The sequence below is a fragment of the Heptranchias perlo genome, chromosome 2 (genome assembly GCF_035084215.1).
Source record: "Heptranchias perlo isolate sHepPer1 chromosome 2, sHepPer1.hap1, whole genome shotgun sequence".
Classification (NCBI taxonomy): Eukaryota; Metazoa; Chordata; class Chondrichthyes; order Hexanchiformes; family Hexanchidae; genus Heptranchias; species Heptranchias perlo.
This window is the reverse complement of record NC_090326.1, coordinates 122,001,707-122,026,309: the sequence shown is the minus strand read 5'-3', so window position 1 is coordinate 122,026,309 and position 24,603 is coordinate 122,001,707. Positions and strand designations below refer to the sequence as shown.

At 41.5% G+C, this 24,603-nt stretch overlaps 1 protein-coding gene across 1 annotated transcript in view; it reads right to left on the bottom strand.

Moving 5' to 3' along the window:
• The window catches only part of itga8 (integrin, alpha 8), a 222,680-nt gene that overhangs the window by 138,175 nt on the left and 59,902 nt on the right, over positions 1-24,603 (bottom strand). Inside the window, exons 8-13 of the mRNA XM_068006777.1 lie at positions 20,978-21,022; positions 20,793-20,836; positions 19,451-19,507; positions 18,172-18,224; positions 10,053-10,258; positions 5,557-5,748 (exon numbers count right to left, since the gene is read on the bottom strand). Coding sequence (XP_067862878.1) covers positions 5,557-5,748; positions 10,053-10,258; positions 18,172-18,224; positions 19,451-19,507; positions 20,793-20,836; positions 20,978-21,022 — 597 coding nt within the window. The remainder of the gene's footprint in view (positions 1-5,556; positions 5,749-10,052; positions 10,259-18,171; positions 18,225-19,450; positions 19,508-20,792; positions 20,837-20,977; positions 21,023-24,603) is intronic.

Here is a 24,603-nt window from a genome sequence, read left to right as displayed (position 1 = left end):
GGGAGGCTAGGGGCCTGGGGGACCTAAAGTGGGAAGGCCTTTTTCATTTTACATTTTTATACACCCACAACCTCAGATTGACAAATTCAGGTACTTGTGTTGGAAAGGTCAAGAAGTCCTATGGTACAGCTTATGTCTTTGTGCTGCTATCACTAAGCTCTGCTGGAGCACTCTGCTCTCATGTACTTTATTGTTCTCATATTATCTGCTTGTACAAGTGTATTAGGCAGCCAGCCAAGAGAGAAGAATGAGGACGCTGTGTACTTTCATACACGTGTTGCTCAAGTCAGACTCAGCTCAGCTGGCAAGTTATGATTTATTTTTTCTTTTGAACCATTTAATTTTTTAATGTTGGAAGTTTTATTTTTAGAGGTAGATGGTAGCGTGGGTGTGAGACTGTCAGACAGCCTTAATTCAGATTGTTTTTTGCATTGTGACTGGGGTGAACACTTTTAGATTGGAGGTAATCGGGGAGAAAGGTTTTTCCCTCCCAATATGATTGGTGAGATTATAAAAGGAGAAAATACCAATTAAAAAAAAAACATAAAAACTAGACCAATAAAAGAACATCAAAAGTAACATGTGGCCATGATAGGCACTGTGCTCATAATGTTCACAAGGATCACTGTTGATATTTTATTATATATATTTATTTTATTATATATGGACATGTTGGAGTTCAAGGGGCCATAGGCACCAGCTTGAGTGCAACAATGAGGGAGCAGGACTGAGGCACAACCTACATGTTCTGCCACAGAAGCAATTGACAGGTTATACACATGGAATTGCCTCCAATACATGACCTACAAGACAAAGGGAAAAGTACTCCAAATGTCAACCTGACACTGCCCCTGCCCCTCCCCCTGTATAAATGGATTCAATTCACTTTCCAATTAAAGATTAATACCAAACATTTGCACCAAATAAAATTCCACTGTTTCACTTTGTACATTGTCATTACTTCTAATTTTAATAAAAACTCCAAAACCTTTACTTTGCCACCCTCTGCAAAATGACACATCAATGTGAATCAAACACATGTACAAGTTTACAGTAACTTCCAGCACCTCATGCCATTGAGCAATCACCATGTAGATGGACTCAAATGAACCTGGTATTATACTGAAACAAGAGAAAATCTGAGCTGGGAAACATGCCAATTTCTCTCCAACATTCCCTAAGTTGGTACCTTTGCACAGCCATAGTATAAAGACAGAAACCAGCAGAGACTGGCCCTGAGCAATGGAGAATAGGATCGAGTGAAGCAATCATCTGATGACTGGTCGGGGTCTGCAAAATTACTCAGACTGATCACCCTTCAGTTGAGACGCTAAACCGAGCTCCTGTCTGCCTGTTCAAGTGGTTCAGGTAGATGTTATAGATCCCAATACACTATTCAAAATAAAGCTGGCTGTTCTCCCAGTGTTTTAGTCAATAATCCTGCCTCAACTAATACCACATAAAACACATCAATTTACCATTCATCTTATTACTGTTTGTGCAATGTTGCTGGTGCAGAATGGCTGCTTGCAGTTACCGACATAATGGTCACTGCATTTGAAAATTAACTAATTGTGTGAAGTACTCGCAAGGGCTTCAGTATGATAAGGGGTTATATTAATGAAAATATTTTTAATTCATTATTTATTTGCGCAGTCCCACTCCAGGAACTTGAGCACAAAATCTAGGCTGACACTGCAGTGCAGTACTTAGGGAGTGCTTCACTGTCAGAGGTGCCATCTTTTGGATGAGACGTTAAACCGAGGGCCCATCTGCCCTCTCAGATGGACGTAAAAGATCCCATGGCACTATTTCAAAGAACAGCAGGGGAGTTCAACCAACACCTAAAAACAGATTATCTGATCATTCTCACATTGCTGTTTGTGAGACCTTGCTGTGCACAAGTTGGCTGCTGCACTTCCTACATTGCAACAGTGGCTACACTTCAAAAGTACCTCACTGGCTGTAAAGCACTTTGGGCGTCCCAAGGTCATGAAAAGTGCTATATAAATGCAAGCCTTTCTTTCTATCTATTTATTATTTAAATTGGGGAAAGTTTCACCCCATTTTTTTTAGTTGGTAGCAGGCATCATGTAGCCAACATTGTTGATCAGGACGTACACACTATGTTGTCAATGATGTCCACACTAAAGGATTAATGACTAACAAATGCAGCATGAGTTTATGTGTTTATTGAGAATCCTACAATGTCTCCTAAGAAGCCAGCAATGTTTAAATGCCAAAAACACTTTAAATTTATGTAGTGCCTTTCACATCCTCAGGATATCCCAAAACACTTGGCAGGCAATTAAGTACTTTTGAACTGGAGCCTCTGTTGTAATGTAGGTAAACTTCTCTAATAGAGAAAAGTAGATTGAATAACAATGAAAATAAATTAAATACTGAGGTTATTTTTGCTTACATCTAATTGGAGGAAATTGCTGGCGTCTAATATTGTGATTCACTTTGGATTTCTAAATGAGGGTAATGCAGGTTTGACAATCTCCTTTATAGTTATTTCATGGGGACTACTTTGTATCACTTCCTGTGGTGAGCAAAAAGTTACGTTGTAACCATTTCTTCCAATTTAATTGCAAAACATGATGTGTTTATGTGAACATATGGAAACATGAAAGTGAAAAAACTTCAGAATTTTTTGGATTCGTTACTTTTAAAACAATGTTGCTAAGGAACTTCCTCGGCACAGCTGGAAAGAAGAAAGGTAAAATGTTGCTGGACTGAGTTTCCTAAAACCAAGACAATAAGTAGGTAGACAGGCACTAAATGGCAAAATTTCACAGAGTTCTCACTGTGAATTTTTAAAACCCTTTCCTTTGGTTCATATGAAATGAGAGTTTCATTCAAAAGATTAGTTGATTTGAATTTCAAAATCTTTCCCTAATTTTTTTTAATCAATGTATTTTATTTGATGAGTGTGTGAGTGAATATCTTAAATTGGACTTGTTCTCCAGTTTGCTTACCCCAAATAAGCCTAGGAAGAAAACTGTTCTGCACCACAGGGATGCTGTGTGTGGGCAATCATGGAAACAATCCACATCCTACCAATTAGTGTTAATATCAAAAACCCTAAATTGGCCATTCAGTGGTTTACATGAATGATTCACCTACAATAGGTTCAGATTGTGGTTTGCAGTCAAAGTATTGTCAACCTTATATTTTACAGCATATCCAAGACTCCTGAGGTGCCACTGATCCAGAAATCCTTTCTTTCCTAACCCTTTCGAGACTCAGTATATTTGCATAATTATTGTGAATCTGCAGAAAGGCAGACGACTTCAACTTTTTAAACTGTTTACCCTCCCTTAACAAAATCAGTTTCAACTGGAATTCAACAGGATGGTATAAAATCACTCTTAATTAGGTTTGTTAAAACAAAACAGATGTCATTGTAAAGTAGAGCATGGACTCAATTCTTTACAATTGTAAAGTAGAGCATGGACTCAATTCTTGCTATCCTATTGCATTTCTGATTTTGTATTAGTTCCTGGTTAGCTATAACAGTCCACAAGTGCTGTTGTTAAAACCAATGACAGTTTGTAATTATATTATTTGAGCTGTTTTCACTAAAGTTTGTTATGAAAGGGAATTGTATAACTAGTAAAATGTGTACATAAATACTACAGCTTTGAAATTTACAACATGTAGGATCAATAAACATTTCAGATTTAAAAACATCACAAAATTCAGTCGTAACTATAATACGGACAGAATGCCTGGGCTCAGAAAATCAAAGGAAATAACAACAGTGTTCACATCATTAAGGTATCAATCACTCCCATTAACCCTTTGAAATGTGCTTGGACAAAACTAAAACATTGAAAGGACTCTTTCAGTGTTAATTGTGAGTGAAAAGTAAATTTCCTGTGTTTAACAGGAGCTATGTCACCACAGAACAATAGGAAATTTGGTCACTGATGGTAGTTCACAGTTGTCTGTATAATCTCTAGCATTGTGGAATAGCTCCGATGAACTTAAAACAATTTAAAAAGGTAGTACATGTAAAAAAAAGTCATTTTAAAATTATTTATTATATTAACATTGTTATATTTATTCACAACTATACTGAAATGATGTGGAGATGCCGGTGATGGACTGGGGTTGACAATTGTAAACAATTTTACAACACCAAGTTATAGTCCAACAAATTTATTTTAAATTCCACAAGCTTTCGGAGGCTTCCTCCTTCATCAGGTGAAGGAGGAAGCCATCCTGTTGAATTCCAGTTGAAACTGATTTTGTTAAGGGAGGGTAAACAGTTTAAAAAGTTGAAGTCGTCTGCCTTTCTGCAGATTCACAATAATTATGCAAATATACTGAGTCTCGAAAGGGTTAGGAAAGAAAGGATTTCTGGATCAGTGGCACCTCAGGAGTCTTGGATATGCTGTAAAATATAAGGTTGACAATACTTTGACTGCAAACCACAATCTGAACCTATTGTAGGTGAATCATTCATGTAAACCACTGAATGGCCAATTTAGGGTTTTTGATATTAACACTAATTGGTAGGATGTGGATTGTTTCCATGATTGCCCACACACAGCATCCTTCCACACCGTTCACCTGACGAAGGAGGAAGCCTCCGAAAGCTTGTGGAATTTAAAATAAATTTGTTGGACTATAACTTGGTGTTGTAAAATTGTTTACAATACTGAAATGAGGCAATGGCATTGAATTCATTCATTCATTCATTAGTTCATTTCAATAATAGTATGATTTATTCAGTCAGTCAGGAATTGTCCTATTTCTAGAAGAATCAAAAGTTTCATATTAGGTGCCCATTATATCACATCACCCAGTGCAGCATAAGTCAATTAAAGGTTATATGATACTGACAATCTGATGTAGTTATAATGCCTCCGCGTAACGTTGTTAAGTGGAAGAAGGCAGGGTTTCCTGCATAATCAACACAGGATGCTGATCATAGAATCATAGAAAATTACGGCACAGAAGGAGGCCATTCGGCCCATCGTGTCTGTGCCAGCTGAAAAAGAGCTATCCAGCTTAATCCTACTTTCCAGCACTTGGTCCGTAGCCCTGTGGGTTACGGCACTTCAAGTGCACATCCAAGTACTTTTTAAATGAGTTGAAGGTTTCTGCCTCTATCACCCTTTCAGGCAGTGAGTTCCAGACTGATTAATGCTTTCTGACTGCCGGTGAGATTTCTAACAATGATTGAAAGGGGTTCTGAGATATTGAAGTCCTTCCAATCATTAGAAACTGAAGAGCAGTGCAGAATGCTGCCCAAATCTTTTTGAACTCAAGTAAAAAGGTTAAAAATCAGATTGCCTACTAGCTCCTAAAAGGCAGGCTGAACATGTGCCTCGAATAATTACATAGTTATATTGAACCCTATGTGCAGCAGCAGTGGGTTCTCTACCATTGATAACTGGTTATGCAAAATCAATGGTTATACTGCACATCTGCCATTGGTGAGGTGCAAAATATCATATCACACTGATGGGACATTATTGTTCTACCAAATTGTATTTTACAAAAGATACCAAAGCTAAGTTTCCTCCCAAATGTAATTCTTACCTGGGTATTCATTCCTGTCAATGTCTGAGGCTCCTCGTAAGGTAAATCCAAATCCAGAAGGCATGGACTGGGAGGGCCACAAGCCCTCCAGGACCTGTGATGGCTTGGAATTTAACCCTGTGCTGTGCCCATTATAGATCAGAACTTTGCCTCTCCTATCTTCACCCCCAAAAGGTATACCAACTGCGATATCTACATTGACAAAATAAATAATAAAACAGGATTAATTTAAAAGGGCACTGAAGATTACACTTACCAGCATCTCTCTTCAAATATAAGGATATTTGATATCACATGATTAAAGAACACTCAATAGCACTCATAAAGCATGGCCGCACGAAAGTGCTGATGATCACCAGTCTGGTGTATATTAGCGCTCGGTACAACTTTGATGATGAGCAGAAACCAGATACTAATTATATTTCCATTATGGCCTATCATATGTCACAAATATTTTGTTATGTCTAAGATTAGTTTCATCACCTATAAATAGCATTAAATATTAATTCAATTTATTTTCTTGCATAATGTGAGCTCAATAGTCAGTGCACCATGTAGTCAGTGATGAAAAAAGGTTATCCTACCCCTTTTCCAGTACAGTATTCAGATAAACTTGACCACATATAAACAAAGCCACATGATTAATTTTAAAAATCATATTCAGGAAGGCGATTGTGATTTCACCCAGACTATCACCTTCCTCGAACATGTTGTCACTTCCCAAATCCGCATCCATCTTTCCTGCAACGCTATGTTTGAATCTCTCCAATTTAAGGTTCAGCCCATCTACTGCTGAAACCCTAATATCATGCCTTTGTCAACTGCAGATTTGACTATTCCAATGCTCTCTTGGCCAGTCTCCCATCATCCACTCTCCATAAACTTTAGCTCATCAAAAACTCTGCTGCCGTATCCTATCCTGCACCAAGAACAGCTCACCCATCACTCCTGTGCTGACCTACATTGGCTCCCTGTCGCCCAACACCTTCAATTTAAAATTCTCATCCTTGAGTTTTAAATTCCTTCATTCCTCCCTATCTCTGTAACCTCCTCCAGTCCTACAAACCTCCACCTCAGAAATCTGCCTCTGACTAGCCTCTTGTGCATTTTCTTTCCTTTCACCACTGTCACCTGTACCATCAGCCGTCTAGGCCTTACACTCCGGAATTCCTATCGTAAACCTCTTCACCTCTCTCTCCTCCTTAAAACCCACCTCTTTGGCCAAGCCTCTCCTAATATTTCTTTTTTGGTTCGGCATCCATTTTAGTCTGATTATACTTCTGTGAAGCGCCTTAGGACATTTTTCTATGTTAAAGGCGCTATATAAGTACAAGCTGTTGTTGTATATAAATGCAAGTCCTTGCTTTCTTCTTTTTATTATCACTAGTGAGGCCTGAAATTAATTTAAATTTCGTTGGTTTTATAGACTGTTCAACTATTTAAATGTTTTGACATTATTGCAGTCCTGTCAACCGCCAATGCATTGGTTTCATCTAGCCAATGGCAGTGCAGAATATATAACTTACCAGCCTGCTTACTGCTGACAACATCAAAAAACATTTTTTTGCTGGGTCCCCAGATCTTCATTCAGTACTATTGCCTCCCATGCTGGCTTTGTAAATGCATTGCACTGGTTCAGCACATTGGTGTGCTTGAGCTGTGATCTAAAACTGTATTATAACAGAAGTACATAATTTGCACTAATTTAGGTCAGCATCTGTTTACTGGTCTGTGCATCATATTGTTTTTAATTATGGCAAATTAATAAAAAGGGTGGGGGAGGCCAATTCAGGAACTGGAGATCTGGTTTTCAACGCAAGTAGCATCGTTCTCCAGGTGGCTGGAGCAGGGCGGAGGCACAGGGAACTACATAAACATGTGATGCACAAAGCTGGTTTTGGCATTGCTTTCCCAATACCTGACATTATCATAAAAGTGTCTCAAGATTGTAATGACAAACAACTGGCATTAAAATGATGCACCAATCTCCCAAAATTAGGGACAGCTACATTGCAGATTGAGACTGGCGATTTGGGACTAAAATATTGCAGTCATACTGCTGGTCTTATCGTTGCTCTCTGGCCAGGGAAAATGCTGTTCTGTGCATGCACACATGCACAGAGATTCACTTACCAGCATCCAAATGCTGGTTAAATTGCAACAAACTTGCTCATCAATGCTCAGTTTGGACCACTCAGCTCCAGACCTCATTAGAGCCTTGGTCCAAACATGGACAAAAGAGCTGAATTCCAGAGGTGAGGTGAGAGTGACTGCCCTTGACATCAAGGCAGCAATTGACCGAGTGTGGCACCAAGGAGCCCTAGTAAAATCAATGGGAATCAGGAGGAAAATCTCCAGTGGCTGGAGTCATACCTAGCACAAAGGAAGATGGTAGTGGTTGTTGGAGGCCAATCATCTCAGCCCCAGGACAATGCTGCAGGAGTTCCTCAGGGCAGTGTCCTAGGCCCAACCATCTTCAGCTGCTTCATCAATGACCTTCCTCCATCATCAGGTCAGAAATGGGGATGTTCACTGATGATTGCACAGTGTTCAGTTCCATTCGCAACCCCTCAAATAATGAAGCAGTCAGTGCCTGCATGCAGCAAGATCTGGACAACATCCAGGCTTGGGCTGATAAGTGGCAAGTAACATTCGCGCCAGACAAGTGCCAGGCAATGACCATCTCCAACAAGAGAGACTCTAACCACCTCCCCTTGACATTCAATGCATTACCATCGCCGAATCCCCCACCATCAACATCCTGGGGGTCACCATTGACCAGAAACTTAACTGGACCAGCCATATAAATACTGTGGCTACAAGAGCAGGTCAGAGGCTGGGTATTCTGCGGCGAGTGACTCACCTCCTGACTCCCCAAAGCCTTTCCACCAAGGCAGGAGTGTGATGGAATACTCTCCACTTGCTTGGATGAGAGCAGCTCCAATAACACTCAAGAAGCTCGACACCATCCAGGACAAAGCAGCCCACTTGATTGGCACCCCATCCACCACCTAAACATTCACTCCCTTCACTACCGGCTCACCGTCGCTGCAGTGTGTACCATCCAGAGGATGCACTGCAGCAACTCGCCAAGGCTTCTTCGACAGCACCTCCCAAACCCGCGACCTCTACCACCTAGAAGGACAAGAGCAGCAGGTACATGGGAACAACACCACCTGCACATTCCCCTCCAAGTCACACACCATCCCAACTTGGAAATATATCGCCGTTCCTTCATCATCGCTGGATCAAAATCCTGGAACTCCCTACCTAACAGCACTGTGGGAGAACCTTCACCACACGGACTGCAACGGTTCAAGAAGGTGGCTCACCATCACCTTCTCAAGGGCAATTAGGGATGGGTAATAAATGCTGGCCTTGCCAGCGACGCCCATGAACGAACAAAAAAAAATCAACAGGACAGTCAGTTATTTCAAAATTTTGTTCCACATTGGCTTCAGTTATACTGCAGTAGGTGTGAAGTCAAAGGAGTGTAACATTACCTCCTCAAGGTAGTCCCACAACATCTGCCTAAATTTAATTCAGCTGACTGCATATCTGGACTACACTGCCCAACTTGTATTGAAGTAATGCCAAAAGTGATTTGCATTCCATCCCAGAGGGCTGTGGATGCTCAGTCGTTGAGTATATTCAAGACTGAAATTGATTAGATATTTGGACGTTAAGGGAATCAAGGGATATGGGGATAGGGCGCGAAAGGGGAGTTGAGGTAGAAGATCAGCCATGATCTTATTGAATGGTGAAGCAGGCTCGAGGGGTCGTATGGCCTACTCCTGCTCCTATTTCTTATGTTATGTTTTTTTGTTTTTAAACTGTGCAATACAAATTGTCTCTTTCACAGGTCAGTGTTTGTTTTTCTCACAATCTCTTTTCTCAGCTTCACTTTAAACAACTTGTCTAACTTGCAATTTATAAACAAACAATCTCTTCCTGTTTCCCTGCAGTTTCATGCATATTCACTCTAGTGATCATTAGTTTATTTTTGAAGACTGCTACACATCTCTGATTATTTAAATAGTCCTTGCCTGGCTTTTGTGAAACATGCAAGTTGTATATGATTCCTTGTACAAATTAAATTATCGGAAGTTGCTGCAAACTTGACCAGCGTCAGGAACACCCTTAGATCGGTCAGAAGCACCAGCTCCCCTTAATGTTAATGGAGCTACTCTAAGACCATTCAAACTACCTCCCCATAACACACATCACTGGCGTGGTTCTAGAGGGAAGTGGAAAATCTCCATGAAGCTAAATGTAACCTGGAAAACTGAAGGCTTTAATTATATATTTCTACATCTACATTAACAGAAAGTACTTGCCTCCCCAGACTTCTCTTCTTCTTTAATGAAGATATCACATTGACTTTTTTGTTCACATAATGTACACCTAATCAGGCATTCAAAAAGAACTATGTACTTTTCAGTATAGTATGCCAGGGATTAGTTATCTTCACAAGGCTTATGACAGTCGTAACACACCGTTATATCCATCTTGATTCAAATCTGCCAAAGGTGCTACGGCACTGCCAAATCTTCCAAACACTTCAGTTCCCAATAGCCTCTGAGGATCCTTGAAAAAGAACTCCTCCTCCTGCAGGTACAGATAAATCAGCCCAACTTCCTTCAACTTTCCATCAGACTCACGGTCCATGAAAAGAGGAGCACCAACTAACACATCATCCAATCTGTGAAGCACATCATTTAAAAACATGAAAAAAAAATCTATTTGACATTCAGAGGTTAAATTACTTTATATTCTGCCTTTAAATATTTCTGTGGCAAAACATTTGGTATGTGGATAAACAGCAATTACATTATGGCTACAAAAAGAATGCATTCAAAACAACAAGATGGATCTCAGTGGGATGAAAGTAGCTATTTACCCACTTTACTCTTTAATCTGAATTTAAGTAGTACATTTTTAAGGATTTTTTTTATTGCCAATATTATAATTACAGTTTTATTCAGTTTCTTGAGAGAACATTGTAAATTAAGAAATAATGCATGGTCCCTGAGATTTCTCTAATTTTATTTACAGACTTGAAAAATCACATTTTTACAATGGTTACATGATCTTTTTCTGCGGCCTATAAAAGGCAGCCTTCAAAAGATTAAACTGTTAAAACAAATTGTTCACTTGAAAGGTTTTGGCATAAATTCTCTGACATTTCTCTCGTATTCAGAGGGATTTGGATGTCTTGTACACGAATCACAGAATGTTAACATGCAGCTACAGCAAGCAATTAAGGTGGCAAATGGTATGTTGGTCTTCATTGCAAGGGGGTTGGAGTATAAGAGTAAGGACGTCTTGCTGCAATTATATAGGGCTCCAGCGAGACACACCTAGGGTACTGTGTGCAGTTTTGGTCTCCTTACCTAAGGATATACTTGCCTTGGAGGGGGTGCAACAAAGGTTATCTAGATTGATTCCTGGGATGAGAGGGTTGTCCAATGAGAAGAGTTTGAGTAGAATGGGCCTATACTCTCTGGAGTTTAGAAGAATGAGAGGTGATCTCATTGAAATATCTAAGATTCTGAGGGAGCTTGACAGGGTAGAGGCCGAGAGGTTGTTTCCCCTGGCTGGAGAGTCTACAACTAGAGGTCATAGTCTCAAGATAAGAGGTCGGCCATTTAGGACCAAGATGAGGAAACATTTCTTCACTCAGAGGATTGTGAATCTTTGGAATTCTCTACCACAGAGGGCTGTGGATGCTCAGTCGTTGAGTATATTCAAGATTGAGATCAATAGATTTTTGGATTCTAGGGGAGTGGAGGGATATGGAGATCAGGCAGGAAAGTGGAGTTGAGGTAGAAGATCAGCCATGATCTTACTGAATGGCAGAGCAGGCTCGAGGGGTGGGCTATGGCCTACTCCTGCTCCTATTCCTTATGTTCAAATAAATAAAGGCATCACATAGATGGCTCAATGTATCAATAGCACATTGTAGAAGTACAAACTGTGTAGTTTTATTTTCTTATTTTCTTCTACAGTTGTCTTTAGTAACATTTATAGTCTTAGTTCAATATCCAGTACCTGTTTCCAGGTCAGAGGGTGGGAGACCATCCTGTTCCCAGGCCTTTTCTAGTATCATGAGTTACTAGGAAGTGTGCAAATTAATTAGGGAGTGGCCTCCAATCTTCCCTTCCTTCCTGAGGGAGGTGGTGTATGAAGTGTCAAACATTGCTTGACCCTTCCTCCTTGACGATTCAGCTGGCATTTTGAAACTTACCATGTGGGAATCTTAGGTATGAATCTGTTTCTTGCCTCAGTGTGTTACAAACATGCAACAGACTGCCTGAACTGTGTATTGTTTCTTTCATACTGTACATAGCTGCAGACCTTCTCAGTGTAACTGAAGTCAGAGACCAATAGACTTGTTCTGAGTAAAGGTGCTGCTACATATTAATGAGCCAAGAGATGCACACTTAACTAGGTAAAATAAAATGTACAAGGCTGAAGTTAAAAGCAAGCAGGAGTAAACAATAACTTGTATTTATAAAGTGCTTTTAACATAAAGAAATGACTCAAAGCATGTCACAATAACTATGAAAAACAGATGCTGAGACAGGAAGGAAGAGATGGGGGATAGGGGGAACTAAAAGTTTGGTTAAATAAATGGGTCTTGAGGATTTTAAAGTTGGAGAGAGAGGTGGAGAGGCAGAGAAATATAGGGAGGAAGTTCCAATGAGTAGAACTAAGGCAGCTGAAGCTCTGTCACAAATGGTGGGGCAAAGGGAAGGGGATATGCACAGAAGACTGGAGTCAGAGGAATAGCATGTTTGGGACAGGATATAGGGCTGTACGATATTGCAGAGATAGGGTGGGGCAAGGCCATAAAAAGACTACTTAATTGATAAGGTTCACAGGAGACATTATTAGCAAAGATAAAAGCGTGCAAAATTGGAGGTAACCTTTTATCTTGGGTTGGTAATTGGTTGGGAGGTAGGAGGCAGAAAGTAGGGATAAAGGGAATGTTGTCTGATTGACAGGATTTGACAAGTGGTGTTCCCCAAGGATTTGTACTGGGGACTCAGCTTTTCAAGTGTATTAATGATTTGGATGAAGGAATAGGGACTTGTATATCCAAGTTTGCAGATGACACTAAATTAGGAGGCTCAGTAAGTTGTGTAGATGGGAGCAGGATGTTACAAAGGGACATAGACGATTTAGTGAGTGGGAAATACTGTGGCAGATGGAGTTCATTGTAGGGAAATGTGAAGTCATCCACTTTAGATCCGAGAAAGAAATATCGGAATATTTTCTTAATGGGGAGAGACTTAAAACTACGGAGGAGCAAAGGGATTATGATGTCCAGGCACACAAATCACTAAATGCTAGTGCACAGTTACAAAAAGTAATCAACATGGCTAATGGAATGTTGGCCTTTATCTCAAGGGGTTGGGATACAAAAGTGAGGAAGTGATGCTTCAGTTGTACAGAGCCTTGGTCAGCCCCCATCTGGAGTACTGTGTTCAGCTTTAGACACTGAACCTCCAGAATGATATTGGCCTTGCAGGAGGTACAGCGAAGATCACCGGTGGGCTTACAGGGTTAAATTATGAGGACAGGTTGCATAAACTTGGTTTGTATACCCTTGGATTTAGAAGGTTGAGGGGTGATCTAATCGAGGTGCTTAAAATGATACAGCAATTTGATAGGGTCGATACAGAGAAACTACTTCCTCTGGTGGGGTAATCCAAAACAAAGGGACATAATTAGATAGCTCTTTCAAAAGAGCTGGCATAGGCATGATGGGCTGAATGGCCTCCTTCTGTGCTGTATCATTCTATGATAATCTTAAAATTAGAACTAGGTCAGTTAGGAGTGAAATAAGGAAGCACTTTTCCACACACTGGGTAATGGAAATCTGGAACTCTCTCCCCCAAAAGGCGGTGGATGCTGGGTCAATTGAAATTTTCAAGACTGAGTTCGATTAGGTAAGGGCAACAAGGGATATGGAGCAAAGGCGGATTAATGAAGTTGAGGTACAGATCAGCTATGATCTAACTGAATAGTGGAACAGGCTCAAGAGACTGAATGGCCTACTCTTGTATGTTTCACAGATGAGAACAAGGATTTTGAAATGAATACAAGGGGGAGACAGGGAGCAAGTGTAGGTCAGTGAGAACAGACATGATGAGCAGCCAGTACTTTGTGCAGGATATGATTGTTGCAACAGAGTTTTGGACAAGTTAGGGTTGATGGAGGAAGGAGGATAAAAGGCCATCAAGGAGAGCATTGGAGTAGTCAAGTTTGGAGGTATGAAGGCATGTATAAGGGTTTCAGCTTAGCAGTGGGATTGAGCTAGAGGTAGAGGTGGGCAATATCGCAGAGCTGGAAATAAGAGTTCTTGGTGATGGACTGAGTGCAGCATTTAATGCTCATTTCAGTATTGAACAGAACACCAAAATTACTCACACTCAAGTTTAGCTTAAGAGAGTGGACAGGGAGCGGGGTAGAAACAGTGACGAGGGAGTGAAGGCTGTGGCAGGGGCTGAAGACAATGATCTTGGTCTTTCTGATGTTGAGCTGGAGGTAGTCCTGTCTCATCCAAGATATGGAGCCATAGAACTGAAGAGCTCAGAAGGAGAACATTCGGCCCATTGTGTTTATGCCAGCTGTTTTTTTTTAAGAGTAATCCAATACTAATCCTATTGCCTCACTCTCTCCCCATTGTCAGGGAGCTAGTGGAGTGTTTTTCTCCCTTGGGCGGATGGTGAGAATAGTAGGAATGGAGGAGAATAGGGGGATGTAGGTGGTAAAGTCCAGGAATTGTTTGGTGATTGAACCTCCTGATGCAGCAAAGCTACGAGAGATGACAAGTGAGGAGGTGCCCAAGGATTATGGAGGGGGACAGGGGAGAATGGTTTATATGAAGGATGATTTTGAGGGAATATAGGAGGGCAGTAAAATCAGGAAAGACACTAGGAGCATTAAGGTGTAGGTTGAAACACCGAGGATGAAGCATTTGCAGAAGGTGACTGTAACATTCAAACTATGCAAAAAAACAGAATTAAGTTTACATGTTCTTGTAGAAAATCTCTCACAATAAACAGAGAACCATAACATTGTGTGATCACAAAATTCTAAGCCTATTTTTATCATCAGTTTTTATAGGAAACATCTGTATCAGCAGCTGTATCCCTTCTCCAAACAAAAGGAAAACACATCATTTTGTATTATTTGGGGATTAAACATAAAAGAACATTTTATGACATACTATATACAAAAGGTGCAATTCCTGTTGGGTCTACAACAAAGAAAAATCCTCAGACCTATCTGTAAAAGTTCTTCCATAGGTCTGCAAATTAACCTAATCTCATGCTTATCTGATAAACCGATTTCCAGAGTTCACACAACATTGCTGGTTAACCAGTAGTTCTGAGAATTGGTATCTTAATAAAATTCTTGCCAAAGTCTCCTTTACCAAAATTATTGAGACTTCTAACACTCCTGTTTATTACCCAGGAGGATACACTATACCCGCAGGTTGTGAGTTTGCACACACAGCGACAAGATGATTTAAAAATGTTTTGTTACAACGCCACAGAAGAAGAAGCAGGTGATAGCAATAACCTTTTACCGTACAACAACTTGCATTTATATAGCGCCTTTATCGTAGTAAAATGTCCCAAGGCGCTTCGCAGGAGTGTTATCAAACAAAATTTGACACCAAGCCGCATAAGGAGATATTGGGACAGGTGACCAAAAGCTTAGTCGAAGAGGTGGGTAGGTATTAAGGAGCGTCTTAAAGGAGGAGAAAGAGGTAGCAAAGCAGAGAGGCTTAGGGAGGGAATTCCAGAGCTTAGGGCCTAGGCAGCCGAAGGCACGGCCGCCAATTAAAATCAGGGATGCGCAAGAGGCCAGAATTGCAGGAACTCGGATGGTTGTAGGGCTGGAGGAGGTTACAGAGATAGGGAGGGGCGAGGCCATGGAAGGATTTGAAAACAAGGATGAGAATTTTAAAATTGAGGCGTCGTCAGGTCGGGAGCCAATGTAGGTCAGCAAGCACAGGGATGATGGGTGAACGGGACTTAGAGCAAGTTAGGATACAGGCAGCAGAGTTTTAGATGAGCTCAAGTTTACGGAGGGTGCAAGGCGGGAGGCCAGCCAGGAGAGCATTGGAATCGTCGAGTCTAGAGATAACAAAGGCATGGATGGATGAGGGTTTCAGCATTGCATTCAAGATTGCCTATGACAGCAAACATGTATCAGTGACATCTGAGACTCCAAACCTACTTTTAAAAAAAAATTATGAAAAGTTTTCAGATGGTATATGCTGGTAGATTGTTTCGGTTAGTTGTTGAATCAATAACAAGGGGATGTAGACTCAAGATTAATCACGAGAAGAAAGAAGGGATCACTTAGAAGAAATCATTCAACACAAAGACTTAATAGAACATGGCACACTTTATCACAAGTAGCTATTAAAGTGGAGACTCTAACATCAGTTAAAAGGGAATTGGATAAGTATTTGGAAAGAAAGACTATGAATGGATTCAGGGAAAGGGCAAGTAATGGGAACGCTCATTAACAAGGCCCTAATAAGCAACAGCACATTTTTCAAAAATAATTGTTACCAATCATTATTTTTTCCTGTGGAAAATTAGGTGGTGCAGAAATGGAATAAACTAGCATTTTTAGCTTATCTCCTAGTTTTCCACTACTTTTAAAGAGTTAAAAGCTATAGAGAGTAATGTAGCAAAATTTGTAGACAATACAATAATGAGCAGTGTAGTGGAAAGTCAGTTGAAATTGAATGTGGAAAGATTTGGGGAGGAAAGGTAAAAAATAGAAAGAAATACTGCTGGCAGGGAAATGGGTACAGAAGGGAAGTCTTTCCATTGGGGTGAGGGGAAATAAGTGGGAAATCCAGCCAGTGAGGGGAATGCAGGGGGAGGGTAGAAGGGAAATCTTGTCAACAGCAAAGGGGAATTGTGAATGGGAAATGCAACCAAAGGGTCCAGTGAAAGGTGATTCCAGCCTACAAGGGGCAGGGGTGCAGGTGAAGTCTAATATCAGTGGGGGATGGGTTCTTCAGGATGAGGGCCAATGCAAAATCTCCAGGAGGTTTGAGTTCTGCTCTTGGCTTCTGCAGAGAGTATTCTGACAAATCTAATCCAGCTTTCAGAGGTTCTTAGCAAAGGTGCTGCTACTGGATGTAGTTGTGGATTCATTTAAGTGTAACAACACTCAGGGAGAATTTGATAAATTCCTGATGTTTGTGAGGTACAACTTGATTTTCAGAGGAAAGATTGAGAGTTTTAACCTAGCGCTTCACGATTGGACCAATCCATTTGTAGATCAATGCAGTTTGGTTTGGGGTCACTTAAACACAGGGCTGCTGCTGAAGACTGTTCAGATGAAGATATGGCTTCATGGATATCAGTAGGGGGTTGGGGGAGGTATTGGTGTTGAGTTCTGAATTCTCTCAGGGGCAGGTGGTTGTGGTTTCTGCTCAGCAGTAAATATTGTCGCAATATCTGTTAAGCGGGGAGGCAACTTCTGTTGTGTGTGTGGGCTGGGAGGCGGGTTGCTGGTTCTTCTCAGTATGCGTGCTGGGATTTTTCCTAATTTTAGGGGGAGGCGGAGTGGTCCATGTGTTTCTTTGTCCAGTGACCGCCAATTCAGCAGCTGTTGCCCTTTGTGTATATATATTCTTCCACTTCCACTGCTTTTAAATGGTCTTCAGTCATCACTCGTACTTCACTACAAGGGCCAATTTTGTTCTTGAAGCACAATTTTCCAGTTTTCAAAATTGCTCAACTGTGGGCTTATCTTTGCCAAGTATGAAATCAGAGTTTGACAGTATTTGATTTCATAAATTTCAGTTTTCTCATAACTTATGGCTATAAAATTTAGACAGCACAGGTTGATTGCCTGTATTGTCTGCTCAGTTTACCACTTTCTGAGAGGCTGAAATCATGATCTTTTAAAAATAAATACCACAGGATTATTAATAGTTCACTTTTAGGGCCATCACATAAAGTTAGGTGCTGCCTTACTGAACTCAATTAGTCACATAAAGTTATGTTCACAGCACCACTTACAGACATAGCAGCCTTGGAATTCTAAGACCATTCACAGATTTTCATATATAAAATTGATAGCTGAAACCAGTGATGAGAGTCTTCACTCGTGAGGAGTGATTAGATGAACTAGGTCTCTTCACTGGAACAGAAAAGGTTAAGAGAAGATCTAATAAAGAAATTCAAAATTATGAAGGATTTTGATAAATAGAGGTAAACTATTTCCACTGGTTGTGATGTGTTAACTAGAAGCCATAAATTTAAGATTATCACCAAAAGCCAGAAGGGAGAGGTCAGGAAAAATCTTTTAACACAGACGGTTGTTAGGACATGGAATGACCTACCAGAAACAGTGGTGGAAACAGAATCTATAATTAGCTTCTGAAAAAGAAAAAATTTACATGATATGTGGAAAGAGAAGAGGAATGGGACTAAGTGAATAGCTGTTTCAGTGAGCTGGCACAGGTGTAATGAGCTGAGTGGTTTTCTTCTGTGCTGTAAAAATTCGATGATTCTATGTTCATCTCTGATATTTCCTGCACACTGTTAATGAAGATGTAAGGCTCACCCATCATTGTTTATATCAGAGACAGCCACTGTGTATCCAAAATAGGAAGCCATCTGGGGATAAAAAAGAAGAAATTACTGGAGTCTTGCGTCAAACATAAGTCATGTTATGTAATATGACATTTTAGGTAGCAGCTGCATACTGTTTTGGGAAAGGATACCGATGCCTAGTGAGGGCTGTGCCTTCAATTTTGCTTCTACCAAGGCAATGGACAATTTTACCTGCAGGCTGCTCTTTGCAGATGATATGCGATAGAGGTGCGCACACATCCAACTGATCACCAACAGATTCTCAGCAGCTGTGAAGAGCCATCATCACCCACAAGAAAACAGGGTCACACAGAAGCTGGCACCAGGAAAACCTTATACTCCATCCTTCATTCTCACCAACAGCACACAACTAACTGTGGATCAATGCAGCTATCTGGAAGCATAGTCTAACGATGTTCTTATTAATAAGGAAGTACAAACACACAAATAAGACAAAATCGTCATGTGTGTGTCCAGATTAATGTGCATGGAGTCAGCATTACATTATCTGGCTGCAGGGCATGAACATGCTATAGGCACATTGTCAAGCAATTTGAAAAATGGCGAGACAAGATCACCAGAGCAGGAGTTCTATTAAGAGCTAGTTAAACCAATATTGAAACAAAGTTTATAAGTGCAACTTTTTTGAGTCATCCACACAAGTCAGATGCTGAAGAGGGGCTTCAGAAGTTAAATGATGACCATTCCTCTGGTGGGAAAAAGAGGCACTACAAAGATCATTTAGAAACCAATCTCAAAGTATGTAATCTCCTTACTTTTGACTTGGAGCACGTGGCATTGGATAGATGTGATGGCACACTGCACCACATGCTGGTGTCTCTCACTTTGAAAGCAAATACTTGTCATCAAACACTTCTTCTCACAAAGGTGATAGAAGTGTGGAACTCTCTCCCACAAAAAGCAGTAGATGCTAGCTCAATTAATAATTTTAAATCTGAGATTGGCAGACTTTTGCTAGCCAAGGGTATTAAGGGATGTGGAACCAAGGCGGATGAATGGGGTTAGGATACAGATCAGCCATGATCTCATTGAATGGCGGAACAGGCTCCAGGGGCTGAATGGCCTACTCCTGTTCCTATGACTCAGCAGTTATTTCTTTATTTTTACCACTAATAAAGTTATCTGGTAGACTTTATAAAAAATTGAAAACACTATTAATTTGTCTTAGTTGCCGAGAGTGAAATGGTTTCAAGGCTTCATTAAAATGAATAGATGTAAAGATATTTTACCTGTTCACCAGTAAAATTCAAAATGAAAGTCATATCTGTTGCATTTATGATGGCAACCTATAAAAAGAAGCACATTTACATTGGTCTTGTTTTCTGACAACACAATCATATGACTGTAATGAAATGTTGATGATAAAAATGTGCAAACACTCAATCGGACTATGATGGGTCAACTCACTGCCATCAACACACTGTGCTACGGGCTGCTTGGGACCCATTAATCACACTGCTGCAGCGAGTTGCAGCACATAAACTTGGCCATCTTCCTCCAGAGAGGGAGGCAGAGTTATCTGGGACTGAACTTGTATACCTTGAAGTGGCTTATTCAGAGCAGCACAGATGGAAGTTGTGAAGGAGATTACCCACCTAACCTCCTCATCAGATGTAAGTGTGCAGCATGGCAAAACTACAGAAATGAAAAAAGATCGGGGGGGGCTCGATTTTCGACTTCTGCCCAAAACCCGCAGCCGACTGCCTGAAGCCGGAGTCAGGAGACCTGAACCATTTTTAGGTTCAGGCCTCATTTAAATGAGCCGCGTGCGGCAAACGGGTGTTCCGCTGCAGCTCGCCAGTTGTGGGAGGGCGGGAAATTGGCCAGCTCGTACGCTGAGCCAACCGGCAGGTTGGGGCCGGGTGGGAGGGAGTCGATTCTGGAGGGGTTCGAGCATGGGCCAGAAACAGGCTTCAGTATTTGTGTGGAACCAGGAAGAGCATTTCTGTTCCTTCCAGCCCCACAAAAATAAAAAAAAAGAGCAAAATGGTTTAGGACTGCTTTAAGGCCCACTGTTTATGTCACTGAGAGCTTGGTACAAACGGGCTGAGTGTGCATAGGACTCCAATTTGCATATTTAAACAACCGCCGCTCGAAACATGTTGTTCCGCCATTTATTTGGCCTGCCTGAAAATTGCATCAGTCGAGCTGCCCGCTTTTCAGGCAGCAGTTAAAAGTCGTCTCCAAATTTAAAACAGAAATAGACAGTTTCCCAGAAGTAAAGGCAATTAGGGGTTACGGGGAGCGAGCAGGAAATTGGACATGAATTTAAATTTGAGGTTAGGATCAGATCAGCCATGATCTTATTGAATGGCGGAGCAGGCTCGAGGGGCCGATTGGCCTACTCCTGCTCCTATTTCTTATGTTCTTATGTTCTTATATTTTGCCTTGCTTTTTCAATGAAGAAAGTAATGGCATAATTATGCGTAACTCAACAATACAGGAAGAAAATGATATTCAAAATAAATAAATGCTTCACTGCTTGCTCAGCATGGGAGGAGGGAGATGAAAAAATGAAACAGCTAAATTCTGTTGGAAAATGAGACGAAACAAAAGAATAATAATACGTACATATCCAAATGCCTGAGCACCCCTTGGAATTCCAGCAACAAATTCTAGTCAAAAGAAAAAAGAAGGAAAATTAAGTTTTATTAGGTTAGTTAGAAATTTGTCTCTGCATTTTAAGGAAGAGGAAATGACTAATAAATACATAATGAATGAGCACATGCTTTTGGTGATCAATTAAGCTTACTTACCTTGTTCAGAATCTCCTGTGAATTCCCCCACGGCAATTGAGTATCCTGTTAGGAAGATGAATTACCAACATATGGTCAAATTGTAATAATTACTGCATCAAAAGCACATTTTTTATATGGAAACATCAATGCCCCAAAATTGCTCAGGGTTGCAATCCTGGCAGTTTTCCTGGGATCACACCCACGAGTGTCCTCCATTGCTAATCCCAACAGAGTTTGCGGGTTCAGGGGGACTGCACCTAATTACCATTCATCTGATGGGTGCCCACAACACTTCAGGCTCTGACCAGCCCACACCGATCGGACCTTAGAGTCATAGAGTTATACAGCACGGATAGAGGCCCTTCGGCCCATCGTGTCCGCGCCGGCCATCAAGCCCAGTCTAATCTAATCCCATATTCCAGCATTTGGTCCGTAGCCTTGTATGCTATGGCATTTCAAGTGCTCATCCAAATGCTTCTTGAATGTTGTGAGGGTTCCTGCCTCCACAACCCTCTCAGGCAGTGAGTTCCAGACTCCAACCACCCTCTGGGTGAAAAAGTTCTTTCTCAAATCCCCTCTAAACCTCCCGCCTTTTACCTTGAATCTATGTCCCCTTGTTATAGAACCCTCAACGAAGGGAAAAAGCTCCTGAGTATCCATCCTATCTATGCCCCTCATAATTTTGTACACCTCAATCATGTCCCCCCTCAGCCTCCTCTGCTCCAAGGAAAACAAACCCAATCTTCCCAGTCTCTCTTCATAGCTGAAGCGCTCCAGCCCTGGTAACATCCTGGTGAATCTCCTCTGCACCCTCTCCAAAGCGATCACATCCTTCCTGTAGTGCGGCGACCAGAACTGCACACAGTACTCCAGCTGTGGCCTAACCAGTGTTCTATACAGCTCCATCATAACCTCCTTGCTCTTATATTCTATGCCTCGGCTAATAAAGGCAAGTATCCCATATGCCTTCTTTACCACCTTATCTACCTGTTCCGCCGCCTTCAGGGATCTGTGAACTTGCACACCAAGATCCCTCTGACCCTCTGTCTTGCCTAGGGTCCTCCCATTCATTGTGTAGTCCCTTGCCTTGTTAGTCCCTCCAAAGTGCATCACCTCACACTTTTCCGGGTTAAATTCCATTTGCCACTGTTCCGCCCATCTGACCAACCCATCTATATCGTCCTGCAGACTGAGGCTATCCTCCTCGCTATTTACCACCCTACCAATTTTTGTATCATCAGCGAACTTACTGATCATACCTTTTACATTCATATCCAAGTTGTTAATGTAGACCACAAACAGCAAGGGCCCCAGCACAGATCCCTGTGGTACCCCACTGGCCACAGGCTTCCAGTCACAAAAACAACCTTTGACCATCACCCTCTGCCTTCTGCCACTAAGCCAGTTTTGTATCCAAAGTGCCAAGGCACCCTGGACTCCATGGGCTCGTACCTTCTTGACCAGTCTCCTGTGCGGGACTTTATCGAAGGCCTTACTGAAATCCATGTATACCACATCCGCTGCGTTACCCTCATCCACACGCCTAGTCACCCCCTCAAAAAATTCAATCAAATTAGTCAGACATGATCTTCCCTTGACAAAGCCATGTTGACTATCCCTGATTAATCCTTGCTTCTCCAAGTGGAGTCTAATTTTGTCCTTCAGAATTTTTTCCAATAATTTTCCTACCACTGATGTTAGGCTCACTGGCCTGTAGTTCCCCGGTTTTTCCCTACTCCCCTTCTTGAATAATGGTACTACATTAGCGGTTCTCCAGTCCTCTGGCACATCCCCTGTGGCCAGAGAGGTTCTGAATATATGTGTTAGAGCCCCCGCAATCTCCTCCTTTGCCTCACACAGTAGCCTGGGATACATTTCGTCCAGGCCTGGGGATTTATCCATTTTTAGGCCTGCTAAAACCGCCAATACCTCCTCCCGCTCGATGTTAATATGTTCGAGTATATCACAGTCCCCCTGTCGTATTTCTCGGTCTACGTCGTCCTTCTCCATAGTGAAAACAGATGCAAAAAATTCATTTAGAACCCCTCCTACATCTTCCGGCTCCACACACAGATTGCCATTTTTGTCCCTAATGGGCCCTATTTTTTCCCTAGTTATCCTCTTACCCTTAATATACTTATAAAACATCTTAGGATTTTCCTTTATTTTGCTCGCCAGAGTTTTTTCATGGCCCCTCCTTGATCTCCTAATTTCCTTTTTAATTATCCCCCTGCACTTTTTGTACTCCTCTAGGGCTTCCTCCGTCTTTAGCCTTTTGTATCTGCCAAAAGCCCTCCTTTTTTTCCTAATCCATTCTCGTATATCCCCTGACATCCAAGGTTCCCTGGAGTTCTTGGAACCACCCTTGACCTTTACGGGAACATGTTGCCATTGTATGGTCTCAATCTCCCTTCTAAAAGACTGGGTGAGATCCTGAATGAATATTTCACATCGGTATTTACGGTTGAGAAAGGCATGGATGTTAGGGAACTTGGGGAAATAAATAGTGATGTCTTGAGGAGTGTACATATTACAGAGAGGGAGGTGCTGGAAGTCTTAACGCGCATCAAGGTAGATAAATCTCCGGGACCTGATGAAATGTATCCCAGGACGTTATGGGAGGTTAGGGAGGAAATTGCGGGTCCCCTAGCAGAGATATTTGAATCATCCACCGCTACAGGTGAGGTGCCTGAAGATTGGAGGGTAGCAAATGTTGTGCCTTTGTTTAAGAAGGGCGGCAGGGAAAAGCCTGGGAACTACAGACCAGTGAGCCTGACATCTGTAGTGGGTAAGTTGTTAGAGGGTATTCTGAGGGACAGGATCTACAGGCATTTGGAGAGGCAGGGACTAATTAGGAACAGTCAGCATGGTTTTGTGAGAGGAAAATCATGTCTCACGAATTTGATTGAGTTTTTTGAAGGGGTAACCAAGAAGATAGATGAGGGCTGTGCAGTAGACGTGGTCTACATGGACTTCAGCAAAGCATTTGACAAGGTACCGCAAGGTAGGTTGTTACATAAGGTTAAATCTCATGGGATCCAAGGTGAGGTAGCCAATTGGATACAAAATTGGCTTGACGACAGAAGACAGAGGGTGGTTGTAGAGGGTTGTTTTTCAAACTGGATGCCTGTGTCCAGCGGTGTGCCTCAGGGATCGGTGCTGGGTCCGCTGTTATTTGTTATTTATATTAATGATTTGGATGAGAATTTAGGAGGCATGGTTAGTAAGTTTGCAGATGACACCAAGATTGGTGGCATTGTGGACAGTGAAGAAGGTTATCTAGGATTGCAACGGGATCTTGATAAATTGGGCCAGTGGGCCGATGAATGGCAGATGGAGTTTAATTTAGATAAATGTGAGGTGATGCATTTTGGTAGATCGAATCGGGCCAGGACCTACTCCGTTAATGGTAGGGCGTTGGGGAGAGTTATAGAACAAAGAGATCTGGGAGTACAGATTCATAGCTCCTTGAAAGTGGAGTCACAGGTGGATAGGGTGGTGAAGAAGGCATTCAGCATGCTTGGTTTCATTGGTCAGAACATTGAATGCAGGAGTTGGGATGTCTTGTTGAAGTTGTACAGGGCATTGGTGAGGCCACACTTGGAGTACTGTGTACAGTTCTGGTCACCCTATTATAGAAAGGA